The 24,416-nt window shown below is 40.8% G+C and overlaps 1 protein-coding gene across 3 annotated transcripts in view; it reads left to right on the top strand.

Annotated features, from left to right (window-relative positions):
* The window catches only part of mpp1 (MAGUK p55 scaffold protein 1), a 74,116-nt gene that overhangs the window by 3,720 nt on the left and 45,980 nt on the right, over positions 1 to 24,416 (top strand). Inside the window, exon 1 of one of the 3 annotated variants that reach the window (XM_048544883.2) lies at positions 7,077 to 7,497. The exons of 1 other annotated variant lie outside the window; for it this stretch is intronic. In XM_048544883.2, coding sequence (XP_048400840.1) covers positions 7,369 to 7,497 — 129 coding nt within the window. In that variant the 5' untranslated portion in view covers positions 7,077 to 7,368. Of the gene's footprint in view, positions 1 to 7,076; positions 7,498 to 24,416 lie in introns of those variants that run through there. One more of the 3 variants, XM_048544884.2, reaches the window with a different exon arrangement.

Below are 24,416 nucleotides of genomic sequence, written 5' to 3'. Positions count from 1 at the left end.
TATGGTCTTACTGTGTTCTGTACAGTTGTAGAAAATCATCCCTACTTTTATACTCCAGTCCCCTCATAAAAAGGGTAACTTTCTGTTTGCCTTATACGTTACTTGCTGTATTTGCGTGGTTTCTTTTCGAGTCATAGAGCCATGCAGTTGTATACCAGGGAAACAGACCTTTCAGTCCAATCAGTTCATGCCAACCATAATCCTAAACGAATCCGGTTCCACCTACCTGTGCTTGGCCTATGTCCTTCCAAACATATTTATGCACTTATCTAAATGTGTTTTAAATGTTGTAACTGTACCCGCATCCATCACTTTCTTCCATATACAAGAACACCCAGATTTCCCTATACTGCAGCATTCTGCAGTCTCTCTCCATTTAACTAAAGCCTAATGAGTTAATGCTAATTGTACCCATTGCAATCAGACCAAAAAAAACTATACCTACTTATGGAAAATTAGCACCTTAGTTTGTCAAGACTTTTCAGTGATCAAAACTTTTACCCAAAATATTTGACAGGTCCTTAGACTGAGCATAGATGGGATTACTGCATTTAGAGACCGGTGGCCATTGCAGGAGCTGGGGTGCATCACCACCGTATACAACATTTTTCTGATTTAGTAAGTTTACGTTTCATTAGATAAGTTTCCATTACTGTTAATTTGTATTTTTGTTATAGTGCCCCATCCGGGGCTGGTAAACTTAGTTTTGTTTGTTTAAAAGAGCAGATGGGATTATTGCCTTTAGAGACTAGTGGCACCATAAAGGCCTGGTGTGTATCATCATCCCAGACAGTGTTATTTTAGTTTAGTAAGTTTCCATTCACCTTTTATAAGTTTCCATTAACCATTTGGTTCAGTTTTTGTTACAGTGCATCATCAGGGATTCTTTAACATGGATTTAGCTTTGTTTAAAAGAGTTGATAAGGTTATTGCCTTTAGAGACAGATACCCACTGCAAGGGCCAGGATGCATCATCAACCCAGATCCCATTATTTTCATTTAGTAAGTTTCCATTCATTCTCTATAAGTTTCTGTTAACTATTTGCTTGTTTTTTTTTGTTCATGGCTCCACCAGGGATTGTCTATTCATTTGAGGATTTGTGGTTTAAAAGTGTAGATAGATTTATTGCCTACAGCCATCCTAGTTTGAAAACATTTAATCTTATTTGATCTCAGAATATTAGAGGACTCAAGTCTGATTAGTAGGCTGAGTGGGCACACGAGGTGCAGTAGGCTTTAGAGATGCTTGCGCAGTGGAAAAGTCATAGAGATGTACAGCATGGAAACAGATCCTTTGGCCCAACTCGTCCAACCCAACCAGTTATCCTAAATAAATGTAGTCTCATTTGCCAGCATTTGGCCCATATCCCTCTAAATCTTTCCCTATTCATATACCAATCCAGATGCTGTTTAAATATTGTAATTGTACCAGCCTCCACCACTTCCTCTGGCAGTTTATTCCATACACGCACCACCCTCTGCTTGATACGTTGTCCCTTAGAATTCTTTCCCCTCTCACCTTAAACTTATGCCCTCTACTTTTGGACTCCTCCACCCTGAGGAAAAGACTTTGTCTATTCACCCTATTGATGCCCCCCATGATTTTACAAATCTCTATAAGGTCACCCCTCAGCCTTGGACGCTCCAGGTGTAATAGCCCCACCCTATCGGGCCTCTCCCCATAGCTCAAACCCTCCCTCCCTACCTAACTTTGAACCGAGAGGCCAGATTTAAGTCCCAGCTGCTCCAGCTATGTGTAATAACATCTCTGAATAGGTTGATTAAAACCATCTAGAAAGGATTATGGGTAGACGCAAACTACCCCAACCACAGTGGTTTGCTGCCAAGAGCCCAGCATGACGTAAAGAGGAATCTGAAGGTTTAAAACATATTTTCAGATTTTTGTGGTGCAGTAGTAATGTCCCAAACTCTGGGCCAAAAGGCCCAGGTTCAAGTCCCATCAGCTCCAGAGGTGTGTCATAATATATCTGAACAGGTTGATTTTTTAAAAACTCTAAGAAGGTAAAACCACCCTGAAAGAGGGAGGCAGTGACAGGAATGGAATAAAATGTGTAATCATTGTTATTATCTGGACTCAGAATGTTGGTTCATCCAGACATGTGTTTACAGACCTTGGTCTGTATAATACCATCCCATCAATTAATGACTAACTAAACCTTCTACAATTATGGTTATGAGTTACTATTACATTTTAATTAAACTTTTGGATCTGATTTTAAAAACCGCATATGTCTGTATCCATCAAGAACCAGTTAATGCATTTTTGGCACAAACTGAATTCATAAAAATACAACACATTTAATTTCCCATCTTTATAGATTTTGAGAATTTCAGGGCTGGAAGAGTTTTATTTAAACATGTGTTGTGAATAACAGAAATGCTGGAATCTGTCCAACTGCTGAATGACTCTAATTTTGGGCCTTGCCGTCACAGGGAGGGAGAGTTCAATCGTGGGGCTGCTGTTAGCTGATGCCTATGAAGGTTCTTTTTGTGCCACTGGGAAACCAATTGTAGGAAGAGAAGCAAGTGAACATGTGGAGCCAGGAAAAGGCAGTCCTGTGGCTCTAGACCCACAGGCAGTGCTGGAAAGTTACTGATCTGCTTGATCTGAGTGTTTTGGCTTCCCTCCCGTTCTTAGCTCTCCCAAGCCCTTTAAGTTAAGCAGCACTTAAGTTTAAAACGGTAAAATTTGAGGCATGTAGACTCATTAAAATGTTCAATTATACTCTCGCCTCCGGAGAGCAGGTTTGATGCTCAGCCCCATTTTATTGCCACTGAAGCTGGAAGTAGGAGAATTGGATGCATAGAAACATAGAAGATAGGAGCAGGAGGAGGTCATTCAGCCCTTTGAGCCTGCTCCACCATTCTTCATGACCATGGCTGATCTCAATAGCCTGATCCTGCTTACTCTTCATAAACCTTGATTCCATTCACCCCAAAGTGTTATATCTAGCCACCTCTTGAAAACATTCAATGTTTTGGCATCAACTACTTCCTGTGGTAATGAATATCACAGGCTCACCACTCTTTGGGTGAAGAAATGTCTCCTCATCCGACCTAAGTGGTCTACCCTGAATTCTTAGACTGTGACCCCTGGGTTTGGATATACCCACCACCAGGGATATCCTCCCTGCATCTACCCTGTCCAATCCTGTTTGAATTTTGTTAAGTGTCTATGGGATACCCCCTCATTCATCTGAATTCCAGCAAAACCGATCCTAACCTAGTCAACCTCTCCTCATACATCAGACATGCCATTCCCAGGATCAGCCTGGTAAACTTTCGCTGTTGTCCCTCGAGAGCAAGACCATACTTCCTCAGAAAAGGAGACCAAAACTGCACACAATATTCCAGGTGTGGTCTCACCAAGGCCCTGCATAATTGCTACAATGTCAGATTTCCAATTGTGACATTTTAAAATCCTTGTCCCTCCCTTTCCCCTTTTAACAGATTAAAACATTTCCCCCAAGAATTCAAATAGTCTTGTTATTTTGTTTTTAAAAATTGTAGATAATGCTAAATGCTATTGTCTGACCATTTATTTTGCCCCTGCATAAATCCACGTCCAATAAAGGTTAAGAGATAAAACGGTGTAAAGCTGGATGAACACAGCAGGCCAAGCAGCATCTCAGGAGTTTTTGGCCTGAAATTTACATTGCTGCAGTGGAATATTTTGCGGCCTGATGCAAGAGATTATAAGTGAACTTTTGGGCCACTACAAGTCTATACCCCAGGGATTCAGGACAGATTGTTATCCCGAAGCACACTGTCCTGGGTCCTCCATGTACAAAGTGAGATTTTAGTTCAAAGTGCAATCTGCGTTTGAAAGCAATGACCAGACAGAAAGATTGAATTTGAAACAAGCGATTTTAGATTGTTTTCCATTCTAGATCTATTTTAGATGATCTCCTTTATGCAAAGTGCAGGAAGAAGTGGCATTTAAAGACACCCTCCTAGTATACACTGAATAACCCTAACATCAGCCAATTGTAGGTGACCAATAGACCTACATATTTTATGTTGTGACTTTACCTCAAATAAGGAAAGTTTTCTCCGAGCCATAAGATTAAATCCCAAACATACATTCTTTTTTCAAAATAAGCAATTTGTTATCATTTTAAACTGGTCATTGTCATCTGCTGTCATTGGGGCTTCGAACAATTTTGCAATCAGCCCGTGCAAGTCAACAGATGATTCTGCTCATGAAACTACTTGTTCCTCTAATATCTTTGACTTGTGGTGAGAAATCTTTCTATGACTCATGCAAACCTGACTTAGGCTTTTTGTTTATGAAGTTTCATTTCTGCAAAAGCAGGCACCAGCTGCACTTGCTTAACTCAACAAACTAACAGTGTCTTCTTCTCAAGACAAAATCTTCTCTGGACGTGTAGAAAAGAATTCTCACCCACCTTCCTAGTTGAAATAGTTGTGTAAATCAGACCTACTGCCTGTTCCCACTTAATTCCTGCCTTCCACTCCCTTAACTAAGTTATTGTTTTACGTGTCAAGGATGCTCATCTGATTCAGATGGGAGATAACTAATACATATAGATCATAGAGTCACAGAGGCCCTGCAGTGCAGAAATAGCCATTCGGCCCCAACAAGTCCATACCACCTCTCCAAAGAGCATCCCACCCAAACCCATTCCCCGACATTTCCAATCTCTAATCCACTTAACCGAAACACCCCTGGACACTTTGAGCAAATTTGCATGGCCAATTCATCTAGCCTGCACATCTTTGGACTGCGGGAGGAAACCTGAGCACCCAGAGAAAACGCACACAGACATGGGGAGAATGCGAAAACTCCACACAGATAGTCACCCAAGGCTAGAATCGAACTCGGGTCCTGGCGCTGTGAGGGAGCAGTGCTAACCACTGAGCCACCGTCTTCTACCATGTTACAAACATAGGAACATACATGTTGTTAAGTCCCGATGGTATCTTGGTAACTTAATGAGCATGGAATGCACAATGGGCACAAGTTAGACAAAGAGTGAATTGTGACTTTCAAAGGGTAAGTCAAAAAAATTCAAAGAAGCCAGAAGGAGTAGGCCTGTCCCAAAAAAGGACCTTTCACCTCATGTGAACTTGGATTTCCATTTTATTCGCTCCTGCACAAACAATCCTGATTTCCCAACTCTGAGTCTTATCTTGGTGCTGGCAGGCTGCCTCCAATCACTGAGTGTTCAAATAGACTGAAACTCAAATTGATTGCGTTGCACTCACTTCTGACCCATCCCAAATTCACTCCCAGTTAAAATCATCACTGCCTTTTCCGTGGATACTAAAGGAATCCCAGCTGTGAAGTGGGTAGCCGGTCCAGCTTATCTTAAAAGGAAAAGGCCTAGAAGAAAATAGTCATTTGAACTTAAACCAACAAGAAGAAAATCTTCAGAATTTTAGTATCTATGATACCATTAATTTGATTTCACTGTTAGTGCCAGAAAAAATGGGACAAACTGCAAAATATCTTGACAGAAGCTGTTGGTAAATTTGTACCATCCAAGATCATATTTATAATTTTAAAATGCCTAGAAATGAGGATGACTGGAAGTAATTTCAAACCCGCAAGAGAAAAGCAAAGAAAGATTAACTTTCTGAGTATCTTATAACATCTATTAAGGAGAATCCTAAAAGTTCTGGTCATTTATTTAAAAAACGGTACGTGTTTTAGATATAACTGTTGTCAATAGTTATACGTAATCTTAAGGTTAAAGCAGTCAGATGGATTCACAAGTTTGCCTTCATCTTACAAACAGTCTTCAGTTGGGATTCTATATTCATAACATTCAACACAAACGGAGTTTTGGCAAGGAATCTTTGATATTGGAACAAAAATATCAGCATCGTATCTGAAGAAGGGTCTAGGCCCGAAATGTCAGCTTTCCTGCTCCCCTGATGCTGCTTGGCCTGCTGTATTCATCCAGCTCTGCACCTTGTTATCTCAGCGTCATATCATACCTTGCTCATCCCCTTTGTGGAGTACACAAGTTGGACATGGGATCCTTATATAATATCCTTGGCAAGATATGTAAATAAGATTCAAGTGCTCCACAGAGATGCTGCACCAGTCAGTATAGGAAATATGCCGGTGTCACATTCCCGATCAAAGACTTGGAATGGGAAGAAGGTGTGGTGGTGGAATACCCTGATCCTGTTTTATATGGTGGGGAATGACAGGAGTTATTACCCGGTGCTCTCTAGCAAGGCAATCATCCAAACTATAAAGAAGCTAAGAGAAAAATTGTCCGTGGCAGGAATCAAAAACAATGCGCCGCTTAAATTTTAATTCACATTCCTCCCTCCAACTAATTGGAGGAGACTTCCCTTGGTCTGTACTCAGCACATGACCTTTTGTCCTGTCTATTGATGCTATCATTGACCTTGTTTGAAACTGTCGGGTGAAATTCAGTGTGATGGACAACAAAGTCAGTGGTAACACATTGCCCGTCCAGTATGAGAATTTCCTAGCACTTTGTATTGTCTTGGAACATTACAGCTACCCTCTATCGGGGCACTGTCGCTTCTGTCTGGGCACGGCTGCAGTCTTATACTCGGGCATTATTGCCATACTCTCTCGGCTCTGTCTCTGCTTACTCTGGACGATATTAGCCTACTCTGTGTGGCGACAAAGTGAACTTTCAGTTTTGTAAAAGCACTCGCTGTCCTCTTTGGAGATAATGAAGAACGTTCGTTGCTGGGACTGTCACTTGAGTGGCTCACAGTCCATTCGGTTAGCTTCTTATTTCCACACACAGTAAGCCCCTAGTGTCGGTGTTTGTATGTACTCCTATGAAAATCCATTTTTGCTGTTCTCTGTTCTGGTTCAGGTTGCATCTTGTTTTAGAAAAAAAAGGTGATATTCCTTCAAAGATGTCAACTATACTTTAAAGAATTTGGCTGATTCCACCATCTGACACTGTCCGAGATAAGTTCCTGCGCGGGGTGGGGGGGTGGTATCACAATTTCCCTCAAATGAATTCCGTACCTGCCTCTGTTTTGAGAGAATATTCCCCCGTTCAGGAGATTGGTGCAGTCCAAGGACTGCTGTGGCTCTGTGTGTGCACAGCACTGACAGAGAGGGAACTGGAAAACCGCTCACTTATGACTGCACCAGGCGTGACTGAGGATTTGTTGTGCCTATCACATTCCTTGCAATCTGTCATCTGAGCTGCACTTTAGACTTTTGTGTATCCAGGAAGGGATATATCTCCCAGCTCTCCACAGCCAAGCTCTCTTTCTGGCTTCCAGTCTGCCGGAGTAACAGGCTGCATTACTGCTGCAGCCTTACAGGGGGACTCTTTTTAAAAAAAACACTGCAGAAGAACTAACAGTTACTTCGCCATGACTCTGAAGTCCAACAAGAGCGAGCCCCTTGGCCCTTTCGCTGCCTTCGAGAGTATCAATAGTTGCCGGACCCCCCTGTCTGATCTATACTTGGAGCAGCTACTGCAGAGCAAAGGCAAGGCTGAGGTGAGTAGTCTTTCCGTCCGGGCCACTTCCCAACAGCTCCCTGTATTTTTTTTTGTTCCCAGACATCCTGAATCGATTCATTGTCCTTATCTCCAGCCCGAGAGGCTGCTGTGTTTGTGACAGTGGAAAAAGAGCGTGTGTATCCAGCCAACTGTGTTGCTCGCCTTTGCCAACGGTTGGGTAATTCTCTGCTCAGCTGGCTCCATTGGTCAGGGGTTAAGAATAGACTGCATCATTAAATTACTGTGAAAGGGTGGCGTTGTGAGCTGCTGGAAAGCGGTGTGTATCGTGGATGAGATCTGTCGGTGATTTAAAGACATTAAACACCAGTGGTGTTCTTTCTGGGCGAGAAACAGTATATGGCTATCAGCAGCAGGGACAGGGACAGGAACAGGCAAATGAATGGTCGGTGGCCATCACACTTAATTTCTGATTGTACAATACATACATTCATTTCCCTAAGAATGGTGTCAATGACTACACTGAGGGCTTGCACCCCTCATCTTGAGCTGTCTGGATAAGTCAGAACTGATTTAGCTGATTGTGTGCCATGGAGAAAAGGAACGCTATAATATTGCTCATAGTTCAAAGATCAGAAAGTTCCTGATCTTGGCTGAGTGGTCGCCCGCTCTTTGTGTCAAACGGCGCGGTTTTGTGTCCCATACTGGAGGCAAGAAAGGAAGATTTATATGATGGTTTACGTAGCGCTTTTCACTCAGTCAGAAATCTCAAAGAGCTTCATAATTATTGAATGCTTTGAATGTAGTCACTGTTTTAATGGAGGAATAGAAGCTTGAATCCTTAGAACAGAACCAGGTTCTCTTTTTTTGGACGAGTTGTGTTAATCACAGCCCCACTCTCTCCAGCGATTGTAAACAATTCCATGGCACTACACAAGGAAAAACAAGAGGATTCTCCCAGTGTTCGAGCCAAAATTTGTGTCGAAACCAACATCACTGAAAAACTGATTAATGTATTTGGTGATTTGCTGTTTGTGGGTTATCAGTTTAGTAAATGCATGATTTAAATGAAAGAGGATCACAATGAGAGCCATTCAGATACTCTCTTAGCCCAGTGTTTACTGGTTCAATGTGATCCTGAATAACTGCTGACAAAGAGGGGCTCATGTTTGATCCTTGCAAGTATCTATGAATTTGCCATAGCCACAATTGGCCTTTGTATCATTGGACTAAGTTTTAGGGAGGGCAGGGTTGAAAAACAATTAGAATTCTTGCTTTGGGTCGGTTAAGTGGCTGGGAAGTCTGCTGTGTGGATGTCAGGTGAGGGAAAAGGTGATGGGAATGTGATGATATCCAAGGAAAATAACCTCCACTTGACCCAACAAGAAGATTTAGATGCAAAACTAATGTTAGGTAAACACGTCCTAGGCATCAAAATAGGCTCATTTTATTGTAAAATTAATGAGGTCAGTCCTAATTGGTATCAGTGGCCAGATTTGTTTAGCATTTCTATCATGTAATGTTGTAGATCAAAGCATTGCTATATTGTTTAAGAGTGCAGCTAAATTGTACAAGTACAGTATTTTTCTTCCTTTAATTTCGAATGAAAGACAAATCAGTGGTGTTCTGATGTCAGTTAATGCATTTCTCCTCATCAGATTTCCCTCTGACTGGATGATATTTAAAGTTGAAAATCTATCCTAAATTGTTCTCCTGTGTAGTCTGAAAGTGCCAGGAATGAATTGAAGTTACTATTTCTTTTAATTTAGAGAAAGACACCAGATCAATTGAATATAATATTCACTAAAGAACTAGGGATCATTGGGAACCATTTTTGAGTATGGCAATTGTCCATGTTTCAAATTGTGATGCTGCTCATCATAAAATCATAGAAATGTTGTGGTGCAGAAGAAGGCCACTCTGCCAATTGTGTCTGCATCAGCTCTCCCAATGTGTGTTGTAACTGAGTGCCATTTCCTCCCTTATCTCCATACTTTTTCACATTTTTTTTCTGTTTAAACGATCATTTAATGCCCTCTTGAATATGTCAATCAAACCTGTCTCCATCATGTTTTCTGGCACTGCATTCTCAAACACTTGTGAAAATTTTTCTCAGGTGATTTTTTTTCATAGTACTTTTACTAATGGGAACAATTATCACTATTTATTCTGTTAGATCTTTCCTGATTTAGAAAACTTCTATATGTCCTCTTAGCCATATTCTGTCCAAGGACGACAGTCCCAACTGCTCCAGTCAATCCACATAATTGTAGCTTCTCATTCCTGGAAACTTTTGTCGTAAACCTCTTCTATACTTTGTCCACAATGTTCATATCCTTCCTACTGTGTGACACTCAAAAGTTTACAGAATACTCCAGCTGAAGTCTAACCAGAATTTATATGAGATCATCATAACTTCCTAACTCTTGTGGTCCACACTCCTAATAATAAAGTTCAGGATACCAAATGCTTTACAATCTTCTTTATCCACCTGCCCTCCCACTTTCAATGATCCATGCATATATACACCCAGATCCCTTGTTCTGCACTTCCTTAAGAATTGTACCCTTAATTTGTATTGTCTGTCTACTTTTATTTCTACCAAAATGCATCACCTCACACTTCATTGCATTAAACTTTGTCTGCCACCTATCTGCCCAACACCAACTTCTCTGTGTCTTTTTGCAATTCTGTACTCTACTTTTCACAGTTTACAATACTTCAGAGTTTCATCTCACCTGCAAACTTTGAAATTGTCCGCACACATACCGAGATATAGATAATTAATAAAGGTGAAGTCTCACTAGACTATTGGGCCGCCCTTTCATTAGACAGAGAGAGAGAGAGAGAGTGAGAGATAACAGGTGATAATTTACCCTGAGGGTCACCACCCCTCAGGTAAGGGGAGAAGTTGAGAAGGAAAGTCCTTCACAGTAACTGCAGCCAGTGTGGGAATTGAACCCGTGCTGTTGGTATCCCTCTTGATTCTACAAGTGTTTGCTTTGTACAGTTGTTTAAAGTTGAAAACATTTACAAGGAGTTGTGTGTCAGGTGCTGAAGGATATTTTGCTGACTGCAAGGCCCCTGGAGAAACCTACTGCTCCCAAACATTGTGGCAATAAATAGCCATTCCCCTTGGAATACAGCATGATTTGGAGAATGAACAGAAACATACAGAGTAGGATAAGCTGGGAGAGGAAAGAACTTGGAGAAGATGTCTCAGTAGGGGTCCATATCCATCAAGTCATTAGGAGAGCAATTTACCTTCCTGAATCGCAGCCACAAACATCAAATTCAATGTTTTCACTTCAGGAAAAATGTCCTCATTATAATCTACACCAACAAAGCCTCAGCATAGGGCAAAACTGTATTAACAGTGACTGTGAAGGAGACCACAATTAACTTCTATACACCTAAGTTCATCCAGGCTGAAGCTGGAAATATTTTGCAGACCGTGGTTGTGGGAATCAATGAGTTTCTGAGCAATCCATTTCATTCTGTTTCGCATTGCTTTGTGGACACCATTGTCAACACTTGCACTGCACAAGAACGGATAGGAGTTCCACTGAGTCAATGACCAGTTGGTTGTATGACCATTGGCAATGAATGATGCAGGTGAATGACTGGTACAGTGATGCCTTCATTCTCAGAGGCAACTGTGCCAGTTGCATTTGAGCTACCATAGCAAACAAGATGGTGGCAAATGGCAACATGTACCACATTGCTGATGTCTCCAGTGTGCAACCTATGCACACACGTGCCACATAATAAAACAAAACTGTGCACATTCTTGAACTGTGAACATGCAGACCATCACCGTATTGAAAATCTGCTTGTGCTGCCCAACTGTGCTGGATGAGCCCTCGGTTACTGAACAGATAGCACGTCAAGACTCATGGTAGTCTGTTGCATGCTGCACAAAGGGGATAGGCCTCGTCACCAGCTGTGTGCTAGACCTAAGGGGCATGAGGAAGAGAAAATGAGAAGGCTGTCGCTATGATGAACCTTTCTGGCCAGGTCTTTCCATGGAGACCTCATCCAAATCCAACCAGTAACAACAACTCCAATTCCAGTTCTCCAACAGCTTCACACCTTACCTTCTTTCTGTCATTGACCATCGGAGAATTTATTGGCTGCAATGTAAAAACAAAACTGACCACAAATTAAGCATTCCAAACTAATTTTATAAATAAAACCTTGCCATGTTGCAAATAAAAGTGAATGATTCAATTTTATGCATTTCCTTGCCCATTGTCTGCGTACCTTCTGCCTGGCTTGGTGCTCTGATGCAGTGCCACGCTGGTGCCTGTAGCAGGACCAGAGGAAAGCTGTTCTCCGTGGAAGAGACTGTAAAAAGCCTTACGGGACAATCATGAGGAGCTCTGACCAAGAAGGCTGAGCTTTAGAAAGGGAGGGCAAAGTGGCAGTAGTGGGGACAGGAGAGCAGGTTTGCACTGGATGTAGTCACTGCTACTTTTTTGGGGCAATTGCCTCAATAACGATACACTGGAGAACAGACTGCTGGCTTGGCTGCGAGACCCTGCACACCCTTTGAACAACATCTTGTCCCGCCCCGATGACTGCTCTCAGAACTTACATGTCACAAAGCTGAGCTTCCACTGCAGCAATTGGACATTGGTAGCTGCTGTTTCCGCTGCACTGGAAGCTGAGTTATCTGTCATCAAGTGCAGCTTTGTGGTTGGAGCTACATGTATGTGAATGTAGTTGACTACCACTCCCATGATGGAAAGGATTAATTCTAACTCCCCTCAAAGCCCTGTGTAATGTTATTGCCAGACACCTTGTGTTCTTTGACTACAGCCTTCCCAATGCATCAAATATCTCACTGTGAATGCATGTCAGACTTCTTCTGTACGAAGTCAACTGACTGTGTATCTTCAGCCTCTCTATTGTCTTGCCCTTTGTCCATTGCCTGACCAGGTTGCAGCTCTTAGGCATCTGAACTGAGAAAGAAACAAGTAAGAATTGTTGTGCAGAGAGAGGAGGAGGGAGGTAAGAAGTGAATTCTTAGATTAGCTGCGACTCATAAATCAGAAGAGTGTGTGGAGTGAGGGTGAAGTAGAATAGGAGGAATTGGCTATGAGGATTCTGTTGTCTTTGATAGTTCCAGTCCTGCCATTGGCCACGATTGCAGAAATAATTGCACCAATATTGGCCAGTTAGGTTATGTCCCATTCCGGTTACCTTCTGTGCCTTCAATTGTGTGCCAATTTGTTGTACACAAGAAGGAGGGGTAGCACAATGCAAACTATTTGGTTGGTGTTGTTGTCATGCTTGAGTAGCTGGATGTATGTGCTATTTATGAGATGAATGTGAACATTATAGCAGCGTTAGCTGAGGGTGAGGTGAGGGATATGAATGCCCAGTATGCAAGCTGAATAACAGAAGTCGTTGGTGTGTGAGTGAGGAAGGCATGGTGAATTGAGCATTGTGTGAAGCTGGTGGTATCGTTAGTATTATATGGCATCTGAAGATGCATTCATTAACCTAGACCACTCCTGCCTGGTTATTGAGATTCCTTTCAGGGCTGTACTCTGGCATTTCCCTGTGAGATATTCCCCTGCATGGACATTCAACCAATTGTCTGAAGGCTATTGAAGCCTAAAGTCAATATCAGGACTACATTTCAATAGAGCCCAAAAAAGGTCTCTATAATTACTGTGTCAGCAGTTTAAACCCATTTAACTTTAGGCACTGTGTTTAGTTTGAGCTGTCAAACTGCTGTGAATTAAAGTATCAAAATAGTCAGTACTAAGAAGCTAAAGCTTTGTGGATACTTAAATATGAAGTGTAGTTGTAAACTGCTGATGTGTGCAGATTTGGTGCAGGAACTACCATGCAATCCTCCCTTCCTGCACTGGCTCTAATTGCAACCTAAAGATCACTTTCACACTTGCCAATTCTCTAATTTGGGCTGGCTCCTTGGATTATGGTGCTAAAATTGACTTTCTTGTGCTGAAAATACTCGCCAGCAGGATGAGAAGTCAATTCTGTAGACATTCCCAACAGCACATAAACCTGGTTCTACTAGTTCAATACACAGAAGACTATTAAATGCAAATCTACTTCAAATTTTGGTTTAGCAGCTGCTTTCCATTTCTTAATTTGTGCTAGTTATAAGACATTGAGGTTGGAGGTTGAGATCAGAGTATATTCATAATGTGGTCCACAATTTGTAGAAATCCAATATTATATTTGACATCATAAATTCCTTGTTTCAGAATCTAAATTTAGATAGATTACACACATGTGCTAATTGAGAAAGAAGTGGGGATGACTTGGAACTGGTGGACATTCTTAGTTGTAGTATTTTTCATGTACTTTGTGCATTTGCATTTCTGAATGGTTCAACGGATTTCTGGTGTCAATGACTTCAGATCAGTTCTGATAAACCTCTTAATAACCAGGGTCTAAGATTCTTTTCCTGATTTGTAATGTTTTGTTCTGACTTTTTAATGTTATTCCAAATAAGAAAGTTAAGATTACTTTGGGATTGTACCCGCCCCCCCCCCCCCCCCCCCACCACCACAACAGTAAGAGATACATTGAGAAACAAATATGTAGGGAGATCTCAGATATATGTAAGTGTAATAAGATTGTAATAATGGGAGATATTAATTTTCCAAATATTGACTGGGATTACAATAGTCTTAAAGGTCTGGATGGTGAAGAATTTGTCACATGTGCTCAAGAAATTTTCTTTATCAATATGTAGATACTCCTACTAGAAAAGAATCAAACGAGACCTTTTTTTCAGCAATAAAGCAGGACAATTGACAGAAGTAAATGTGGGGGAACAGGGTCAGCAATCATTATTTTGTTAATTTCAAAATGGTTATGGAAAACGATGAGTCTCCTGTAAAAATTAAAGCTTTTAATTGGAGTAAGGCAAATTTTAATGGCATGAGACAAGAACTTTCAAAAGTTGATTGCAGTAGACTGATCACAGATAAAAGGACGTCTGACAAGTGGGAGGCATTCAAGATGTGATGATGAGAGCTCAGAGGCATTTTGTTTCTATCAGAGTGAAAGGTAAGGTAGTAAGATTAAGGAACAATTGATGAATAAATATATTGAGGCTATGGTCAAGAATAAAAGAATAATTTTTTTTTGGTATAGACAGCTTGGTTCAATTGAATCTCTTAATCAATGTAGAGAGTGCAGGGGCATTCTTAAGAGAGAGAAATCAGGAAGGCGGAGAGGGGATATGAGATATCATTGGCCGGTAAGGTTAAGGATAGTCCAAAGAGATTCTACAAATAATTAAGAGCAAGAGGGTAACTAGAGAGAGGGTTGGGCCTCCTTAAAGATCAAGGACCTCATCTTTGTATCGAACCCCAGGAGATGGGAGAGATTCTAAATGAATATTTCATGTCAGTTTTTACTGTGGAGTAAGAAATGGAGTCTAAAGAATTCACAGAAATAAACTTTGATGTTTTAAAACAGTTCACATTACTGAACAGGACATTCAGGAGGTCTTTAGATAATATAAAGGTGGATAAATCTCCAGGACCTGATTAATGTACCCCAGAATGTTTTGGGAAGTAAGGGAGGAAATTACAAGACCTTTTACAGAAATATTTGCATCATTTACAACTACAGGTGAGATACCTAATGACTGGAGGGTGGCTAATGTCATATCTTTTGTTTAAGAAAGGTTGTGAGGCGAAACAAGTAAACTGTAGACCTGTGAATCTGATTTTAGTGATGGGTAAATTGTTGGCGGTAATTATAAAATATAGGTTTTATGGACATTTTAGAGAGCCGAAAATTGAGTGGGATGGTCAGCAGGGTTGTGTGCAAGGAAAACGGTGTCTCACAAACTTGATTGAGTTTTTTTAAGAAAGTTACCAAAAAGTTTGATGGCAGAGCAGGAGACGCTGTTTATTTGGATCTTAGTCAAGTCTTTGATGAGGATCTGCATGGTAGGCTAATTAGTAAAGTTAGGCCACATGGGATTCAGGGTGAGCTTGCCAATTGGTCACATAATTGGCTTAATGGCAGGAGACAGAGTGTAATAATTGAGGGTTGTTTCTAAGACTGGAGGCCTGCGACCATCGTTGGTTCACAGGGTTCGGTTCTGGGTCCTCTTTTTTTGTCTCTTTTTATATAAATGATTTGGCTGAGAATATAGAAGGCATGATTAGTACATTTGAGGATGACACCAAAATTGGTGGCATAGTAGACATTGAAGAAGATTTTCTATGATGATAAAGGTTATCTTAATCAAATGGGTCAGTGGGCTGAAAAATGGCAGATGGAGTTCAATCTGGATGAATGTGAGGTATTGCATTTTGGTACAGCAAACAAGGGTAGGGCTTATACAATTAATGGTAAGGCTTTGGGCAGTATTGTAGAACAGAGGGACCAAGGGGTGCAGGTACATAATTCTTTAAAGTTTGTGTCACATATAGACAGGATGATTAAAAAGACATTTGGCACACTTGCTTTCTTTGCTCGATCCTTTGAGTTTAGGAGTTGGCACATTCTGTTGAGGTTGTACAGGACATTGGTGAAGCCTCTTCTGGAATACTGTTTCCAGTTCTGGTCACCCAGTTATAGGAAGGATATCATCAAGCTGGAGAGGGTTCCGAAGAGATTTACCAGGATGTTGCTGGGTATGGAAAGTTTGAAATACAAGGAAAAGGTGGATAGGCTGGGACTTCTTTCACTGGAGCGCAGGAGGTTGGGAGGTGATCTGATAAAAGATTATAAAATAATGAGGTATAGATAGAGTTGATGGTGGAGGGGATTTTCAAGGCTAAGGGGCACATTTTAACGTGAGAGGAGAGACATTTAAACAAGACATGAGGCAAATTTTTTAATACAGAGAGTGGTTTGCGTGTGGAATGAACTTCCTGAGGAAGTGGTAGATGCAGATACAATTACAACATTTAAAAGACATTTTGATAGCTCTATGAATAGGAAAGGAGAGATATGGGCCAAAAGCAGGCAGGTGGGACTAGTTTAGTTTGGGATTATCTTTGGTATGGACTGGTTGGGCAGAAGGTTCTGTTTCTGTGCTGTATGACTATTTCCAGATCAGCTTGATCAATTCAGTGAAAACTAGGAATTCGCCAGTTTTAAAATCTCTCCAATCCAGCCCCATTCCCATGGCCAAGCCTCCCTCCCATCCCCGCCTCCTTGATGCAACATAAACTGTCCATCTTCTCTCCCACCTATCCGCCCCACCCATCCCACTCACCAATCTTCACCACTGCATCCCTGCACTCACCTATCACCATCCTACCTACCTTCCCCAGCCCAACCCCCACTCTTTATTTATTTCCTAGCTCTCTTCTCTCTCACCCTATTTCTGAAGAAGGGCCCGGACTTCCCTGCTCCTCTGAAGCTGCCAGGCCTGCTGTGTTCCTTCAGCTCCATGCTGTGTTGTCTCTGATTCCAGCATCTGCAGTTCATGCTGTCTCTCAATCTGAAAATCAGATTATTTATGATATTCATAATAACGATAGGTAATAATTACTGAAGTCATAGAATAGTGCAAGACAAAAACTCCTCATCCAACCCATTAAATCTGCACTGGTTCTTTTACAGAACAATCCAGTTGGTCTACTTCTGCATATATGTCATTGTTTCTCCTTTTAAATACCCTTCCAATTCCATTTGAAGGGTTATTATTGAACCTGTAGCTTACCAGGCAGTAATTTTAAAATACTAACTACTCACTGCATGAAAAATGTTTGTCCTTATATCATCTCTGATTTAGTTGTGTTTCACTTTTAACCCGTGTCCTTCAACCATTGTAAATACCTTCTCTTAATTTCCTCTGTTTGAGCCTTTCATGATGTGAAACACCTTTACCAAGCCTCATTTTATCCCCCTCTATCCAAAGCAAAGCAACGTTGGTTTCTGCAGCCCATCACAAACCTGTAATGTGGCATCCTTATACCCTCAAAGTCTTCATAACCATACCAAAATGAAGAGCCCAGTTTATAATAGTTTGACATTCTCCAATGCGATTATATATTATATATTCTATCTTTTGATGTCAGCTGACAAGAACAATGGAAAATATCGAATAGTTTGGATCGTTAAAATGCCTGAATTTGTATAACCCAGAAAGCTAGATTCCCTCTCAAAAGATATTTTTACATTTTCCTTACACATGTACTGATAGCACGACTAATGGTAAATAGAATTTAACTTATCACAAAGGTCTGAGGGTACCCTGGCAGCGATTGCCATGAATCAATTTAATTACGGAGTTATATCTGACTGTATTATTTGTAATAGCATCTTCTACAGGTTCATGTCACAGACCAAAAAGGGAGCAATACTTAAGTTTGCTTTCAGTTTATTTCCACAAAGAATGGGCATGCTAGGGTTGCAATGTCTCAGTGAATTTATCAAGTGAATCTCTCTCTAACCTGTTCTTCCTCTCAGCTGTCCCTTCCTCCCACCTCATGCCGCACCTCCATTTCCTACCTACTAACCTCATCCCGCCCCCTTGACCCGTCCGTCCTCCCCAGACTGACCTATCCCCTCCCTACCCCCCCACCCATACTGTCCTCTCCACCTATCTTCTCCTCTATCCATCTTCAGTCCACCTCCCCCTCTCTCCCTATTTATTTCAGAACCCTCTCCCCATCCCCCTTTTCTTGATGAAGAGTCTAGGCCCGAAACGTCAGCTTTTGTGCTCCTAAGATGCTGCTTGGCCTGCTGTGTTCATCTTACTCCACACTTTGTTATCTCTAAATGAAACAGTTCAGATTTAGGTTCTTTCCATTGTGATAACGGTGAAGCCACTGCAATTGACCTGGGCATCTAACGTGCTAAAGAAGAAATTCTGGTACATGTTGCAGTGTTATTTACTGGATGAATGTGTGTCTGGACAGCAGATAGAGAGGATCAGGCATGTTTCTGGTAAAAAAACAAAGTTGCAGGAAAAGCTCAGTGGGTTTGGTAGCATCTGTGAAGGAGAAACCAGAGTTGATGTTTCAGGTCTGGGACCAAACCCGAAACGTTAAGTCAGTTTTTTCCTTCACAGATACTGCCAGACCTGCTGGGCTTTTCCCACAAATTTGTTTTCGTTCCTAGTTTACTGCATCTGCAGTTCTTTCATTTTTTAATTATATTTCTGGTATAGTTCTGTATCCTTCTTTCACAGCTTTGCCATGGCAAGCCACTTAGTTTAATATTGTAAACACATTTTGATGTGAGAAATGAGTTTATTTACAGTATTGGAAAAGATCTGTGGCTTGGATTTATGAGTTTGAGTTTATCTCCATATGGAGAACAAGAGAGTTCTGAATACGGTTCCTTGGAATGTATCTTTTTCTATTTCAAGGCAATCCATAAAATGTGCGTTTAAGCCTGTTGGTTTTTTAAATGTTTCTGCAACCTAATAGCCACACTGCCAGTTAACTTTTAAGACCATCTTTACAAGTATCCTGAACAATGTTGTGTTGGAAGGACTGTTTACAGCAGATTAATCATGCCTAGTGAAGAATCAACACAAGGAAAGGAAACCAGGGCAATATATTCACAAGAGGTATAACTTAAACCATAAAAAAAGAAACACGCCCAATTTAACATGTATTCACCCATTGTTAATTTTATTACAACAGATAGGTGCTTACATAAATATCCATCTCTTAATTATCTTTTAAATCAGCATTCTTTTAGTGTACAGATAATGTCACCAGATGAAGTAATCCTGAGGCCCAGGCTAAACTCTGGGGAAATGCCATCAAATCCCTTGGTGGAAGCTGACGAAGTTTTATTTCATTGAATAAATCTGGAATTGCAAGCTGATCTCTATTGTTGTTTGTCATAAAATTCCACCTGGCTCACTACTCTGCCATCCTTACCTAGTCCGGCCTACATGTGTTTGATGTGGTAGACTGGTTAGATCATGTGAAGCCCAGGGACAGCTATCCAATTAAATTGGTCAGACAGAGGGCAGTGGCAGAGGGTTGTTGTTCAGACTAGAGGAGGATTGGTGCTGGTTCCACTGTTGTTCTTTATTTACATAAACAATTTGGATGAGAATATAGGACACATGATTAGTAATTATATCAAAATGGGTGGTCTTGTGGACAATGAAGAAGGTTATCTGAGAGTACAATGGGATATTGACCAACTGGGCCAGTGGGCTGAGGAATGGTAACTGGAAATGAATTTAGATAAATGCAAAGTTTTGCATTTTGGTGAGATAAAGCAGGGCAGGACTTACACAGTTAATGATAGGGCCCTGGGGCCTTTGCCTTCAGTCAGAGCATTGACTAGGAGTTGAGACATCATGGATATCCAAGACATTGGTTAGGTCACTTCTGGAGCACTTCATACAATTCTGATCACCCTGCTGTAGGAAGAATATCATTAAACTGGAAAGGATGCAAAACCAATTTACGAGGATGTTACCAAGACCGGAAGGTTTGAGTTATAAGGAGAGGCTGCGTAGGCTGGGACGATTTTCCCTAGAGCATAAGAGGCTGAGTGGTGACTTTATAGAGATTTATAAAATCATGAGGGGCATAGATAAAGTGAATAGCCAAGGTATTTTCCCCAGGGTAGGGGAGTCTAAAACTAGAAGGCACAGGTTTAAGGTGAGGCAGGGGGGCAACTTTTAACACAGAGGGTGGTGTTTAGATGGAACAAGCTGCGAGAGGAGACGATAGAGGCAAGTACAGTCACAACATTTAAAAGATATTTGGACAGGTACATGGATAGGAAAGCTTTAGAGGGATGTGGGCCAAATGCAAGCAAATAGGTTTAATTCAGTTTAGGAAACCTGATCGGCATGGATGAGTTTTTGCAGAAGGATCTGTTTCCATACTGTATGACTCTGATTATTAACCACTATCTGAAAGCCTAGCCAGCCACTCATTTCAAGGGCAATTAGGGGTAAACAAAATACATTGGCTCAGAGCACCCCACAGTGAAATGGTGGCAAGAGCTATTAACTGCAAAAAGGTAAGTGCATTTAAGTGTTCCTCCCACTTCCTCAAATTAATATTCAGCTTGTGTATCTCTTCTGGTCACAGGCTTTTTCTTCCCTCAACTGTAAATGGCAATTTCCCCAAAGGGTCCAGTTTACATCTGCCCAATGATCTCCCAATTTTCCCTCACTGAAAACCATGATTGTACTGATTGGAGATCCTCCCAAAGGAGGCATGCCTGGTACCTTGCTGCCAGCCTTCCAGCCCACCACTGGCCGACTGTTCACTTGGCCAGCTGCCTGGGCAGAAAACAGGTCAACCCATCCCGTTCCTTTTTCACCTTCTTCACTTCTTTCCAGAAACCACATGTTTCCAAGTTAATATTATGACCAATGTATCCAGCCTTCATGGGTGTGCTGACATTGCTGAAATGCATGTAGTTTGTGGTCTGTATTGTAGTTGTACAGTTGCTGCTTACATGGGATTTACAAGTGCCGTGGAACTGCATTGTTGGGCGGTCAATATTTTATTGAGTTATACCCTTACTGTTTCAGGTCAATAACTCCAGATATTTTCATGAAAGTGTGCACTGTGCATTATGTATAAAGTAGAGAAGGACCTTCAGACACAAGTTGTACTTTTGGTTTATGACCAGGAAAGCTGGAAATAAAATTTCACTTTCAGATTCCTGTCCTTTCAGGTCTAAGATTCCTATGATCTCCCTGCATTAAGTAAATAACTATCGCATTAAACAGATGCAATGTGATTATTACAAACTAACTCAGTGGGCAGGAATTTTCCATGGGCTTTGGGATACTAAATTCAGGACCAAATGACAGGTCAGGCTCACGCTTGCCAGCAGTGACATCTGCCCAGCAATGTTCCAGGAGGTGACCTCCTAACTGTTCATTTCCTTGCTCTCCAGCCAATTAAAGACAACCGGAAAATTCTCAAAGCTTCAGTCTCAGTCAGAAGGCTGGCAGCTCTGGATCCCTAACAGGAGAGCGAAGTACTATTGAGTAGATTTGAACTGCAAAAGTTACCCTTTTTGGCCTGTGCAATAAGTGGTGAAATTGTTACAACTCCAGTGGGAAATCCAGAAACCAAAGTAACCAAATTTACTGAATGAGCACCAAATGAAGAAATTGGCAATAAGTCTTTTTTTTTTGCAACCTTTTTTACTTCTGTTTTTAAAACTCTTTACAATAATATTAACCATATTAATGTAAATTAAATATGAATGAATAGGCAAATGATACTTATGTAAGAAAGGTCAATCTCACTTAAGCATTCACTGCAACCTCAAACATTCACACTAACCCTGCACAAATATAAAACCATTTGATTTTTCAGTTCCACGACACACTATTCTTTATTCATATAGGATTGGCCAGGAGTCCTGTCTGACATCAGTTTGCACCTCAACCTTTCATGGGGGTTGTCAGCAACGAAGACACCCTTCTACAAACTCTGTCTACTTCTGGCTCACAACAATTTAACAATGTAGTTTTCCAGAGTTCCTTTTCAATTGATCAACCAAAACCCATAGTTTTCCCATTGCTAGGAAAACAACCAGCTGTTTAACATCTTTGAACTATGCGTACAGATTTCTAGATTTTGGATATTTTTTAACCAGCTCACACAGTCCCTCCTTTCTCCTTTTTATCAAAAAGAAAAATTCACCCCTACCTGATTTTGCTTCTTTTCCTTACAAATATTTCTCATGTTGTCTCAGTCTGCTTCTTCCTTGTTTGCAGTTGTATGATGATCACTTTTGCCCTCCAGATCCTGTGTTTACAGCTCTTCTTTGTGTCTACAGCACGCCATATCTTAACTTTGTTCTTTTTATTTGGTACTGCATCTAGGCCAAGTGTTGTCAGCTCAAATGGACCAAGAAAGGTACAGATGGTCTCTTTAAAATTAATGTAGGCTCTTGCATATCCTTTTCAAACATCCTTAAACGTAATAAGACTCCACAGACCTTTGAAATAAATTAGATATTTTGCTGGTTTCACTGATTTTGGGTCAAAGTTCATAATAAACAAAAAAAACTAGGCAGAACTAACAGTTCATTTTGGTAGAGGGAAGATCCCTCTTTTTGGACAAGGATTAGTTGGAATTAATAGCTTTATGCTCATAACCTTTTCATTGGGACATAGAACCTTTCACTACCTCCATTGTTCTAGAAACCTCCCGTGCAATGCGCTAGTCGCCAAGTGCTAGTGAAGCCACAAAATCACCTCTAACTGGTGTCTTGACTATTTTAATTGACTGCCCATTTCTGTGGAGTATGTGGGCAACTAGATTTCCAAGCTGCATCTAGAAATCATCACAGAGATGGGGAATGCTTTGTATGGTCCTCCACAACATGGCTCCCCCAATAACTTTTCCAGCTCACCCTACAGCAAACCCACTACTGCAGGGCCAGGAAAATTCTGCCCAATGCCCATGGGCTCAGTCTTGCTGAATGTGGCTTGCATAACCAATTGATAAAGAAGAATGGTTTGTGGATGTGTTGTAAGCTGATTTGGATTATACACTGATCGACCTACTCTCTCAATTTGCTTTTTTTATAAATTCAATTGTTTTTAAACTTGTGGGCACATTAAGATTTTTTTCTAAGAGTGTACATGCATGATAACGTACAAAGTTGCACGTTTCAGACGCCAGTTAATTCATTATTTTGACTGACACAAAGATTTATCATTGTGATGCAGGGCTGAAAGGTATTTGGAAACTTCTGTAACTGTAAAACAGTACAAGTTACTATCTTCAGTGTGTTGCGAGTGTAGGGAGAGGAGGGTGAGGAATAGCATTGCATTAGGCCCCTGAAAGAAAACAAAATGGTTTGTCTAAGTTTTGGTTCCGTTAACCGTCCTCTACTGTATAGATCGTAAGCCAAGCTGCATCTGCCCTTGGTCCGAGCAATAGAATTGATCAACTGGTCTTTGATTTGTCAGCAGATTGATTAATTCAGACTGTGACTATGCGACAATGATTACAAAAATGCTTAAAATTTTTAATGGCACCAGAGATTAGAGGGAATGACTGTTGAAATGTGTTGATAGATGCTCATAAAATTTTAATTATTTTAATTAACTGCTTCTAAAAATAGCATGGGGACCTTATGGCATAGTGGTAGTGCCTGTACTGTGGTACAGAAGGTCTAGTTTCAAGTCCCACTTTTGCCAGAGTTGTGCCAAAGAATGTTCAAACAAATTGATTCAAAGAAGTACACACCACTCTCCATGTTTAAAGTAGGCGCAAGTATTTTGAGGACTCAACAATGTGTAAATGTGCATACAGCAGAATCAATGGGGACCATTTTCCATCCCATTTTGAGGCACCAACCTGGTGCTTATTGCTGTTGCAGTTGATTAGATCTAGCTGGATAATAGTAGGAATTCCTGTAACATCGGAATTCCCAACTACATTATACAGCAGCATTCAATTCCTTCAGTTTGATGATGGATTCTCACATCATTTTCAAAGGTGAGTGTTCAATAGAAAACTAAAGACTGATTTACATTTTAAGTTAATGCTCCAGTTTAGTTTTTTGGATTGCTAGTTTGCAGCAGAATGAAATAGCACCAGCCAGAGTGAATTCTGAAGTTCAACTCAATTCATGAAGCTGAAACAATTTTTAGAAACTTCTAATCTTCAACAGCTCACAAAAAGCTACTTACGTATTTCTTTCCTCCATATCTCTTTAACGTTGAGCAGTGCTACAAGAGCCCAAGAGCTGTGCTTAATCTAACCACATCTTCCAGAGAATCCTCCAATTAATTTCCGCTATTATTGGAGATCATACCTTTGACTACATAGGCCTTGAGTTCTGGATTTCCCTTCCTGAATTCAGTCTCTTCATATTATTCTCCTTTAACACACTCTTTTAAACTAATACCTCTGGCCAAGCTTTTGAGCACTTATCCTTCCCTCCCTTTCTTTGCCTCAGTCTTAATTTTTTAACTAACTATATTTCTGTTAAATGCAATATGTTTTACTTTATAAAGGAGTTGTGTGAATACAAGTTGTT

The sequence above is a fragment of the Stegostoma tigrinum genome, chromosome 15 (assembly GCF_030684315.1).
Source record: "Stegostoma tigrinum isolate sSteTig4 chromosome 15, sSteTig4.hap1, whole genome shotgun sequence".
Lineage (NCBI taxonomy): Eukaryota > Metazoa > Chordata > Chondrichthyes > Orectolobiformes > Stegostomatidae > Stegostoma > Stegostoma tigrinum.
The sequence above is the reverse complement of the archived record's forward strand: the minus strand, read 5'-3'. Positions and strand labels throughout refer to the sequence as shown.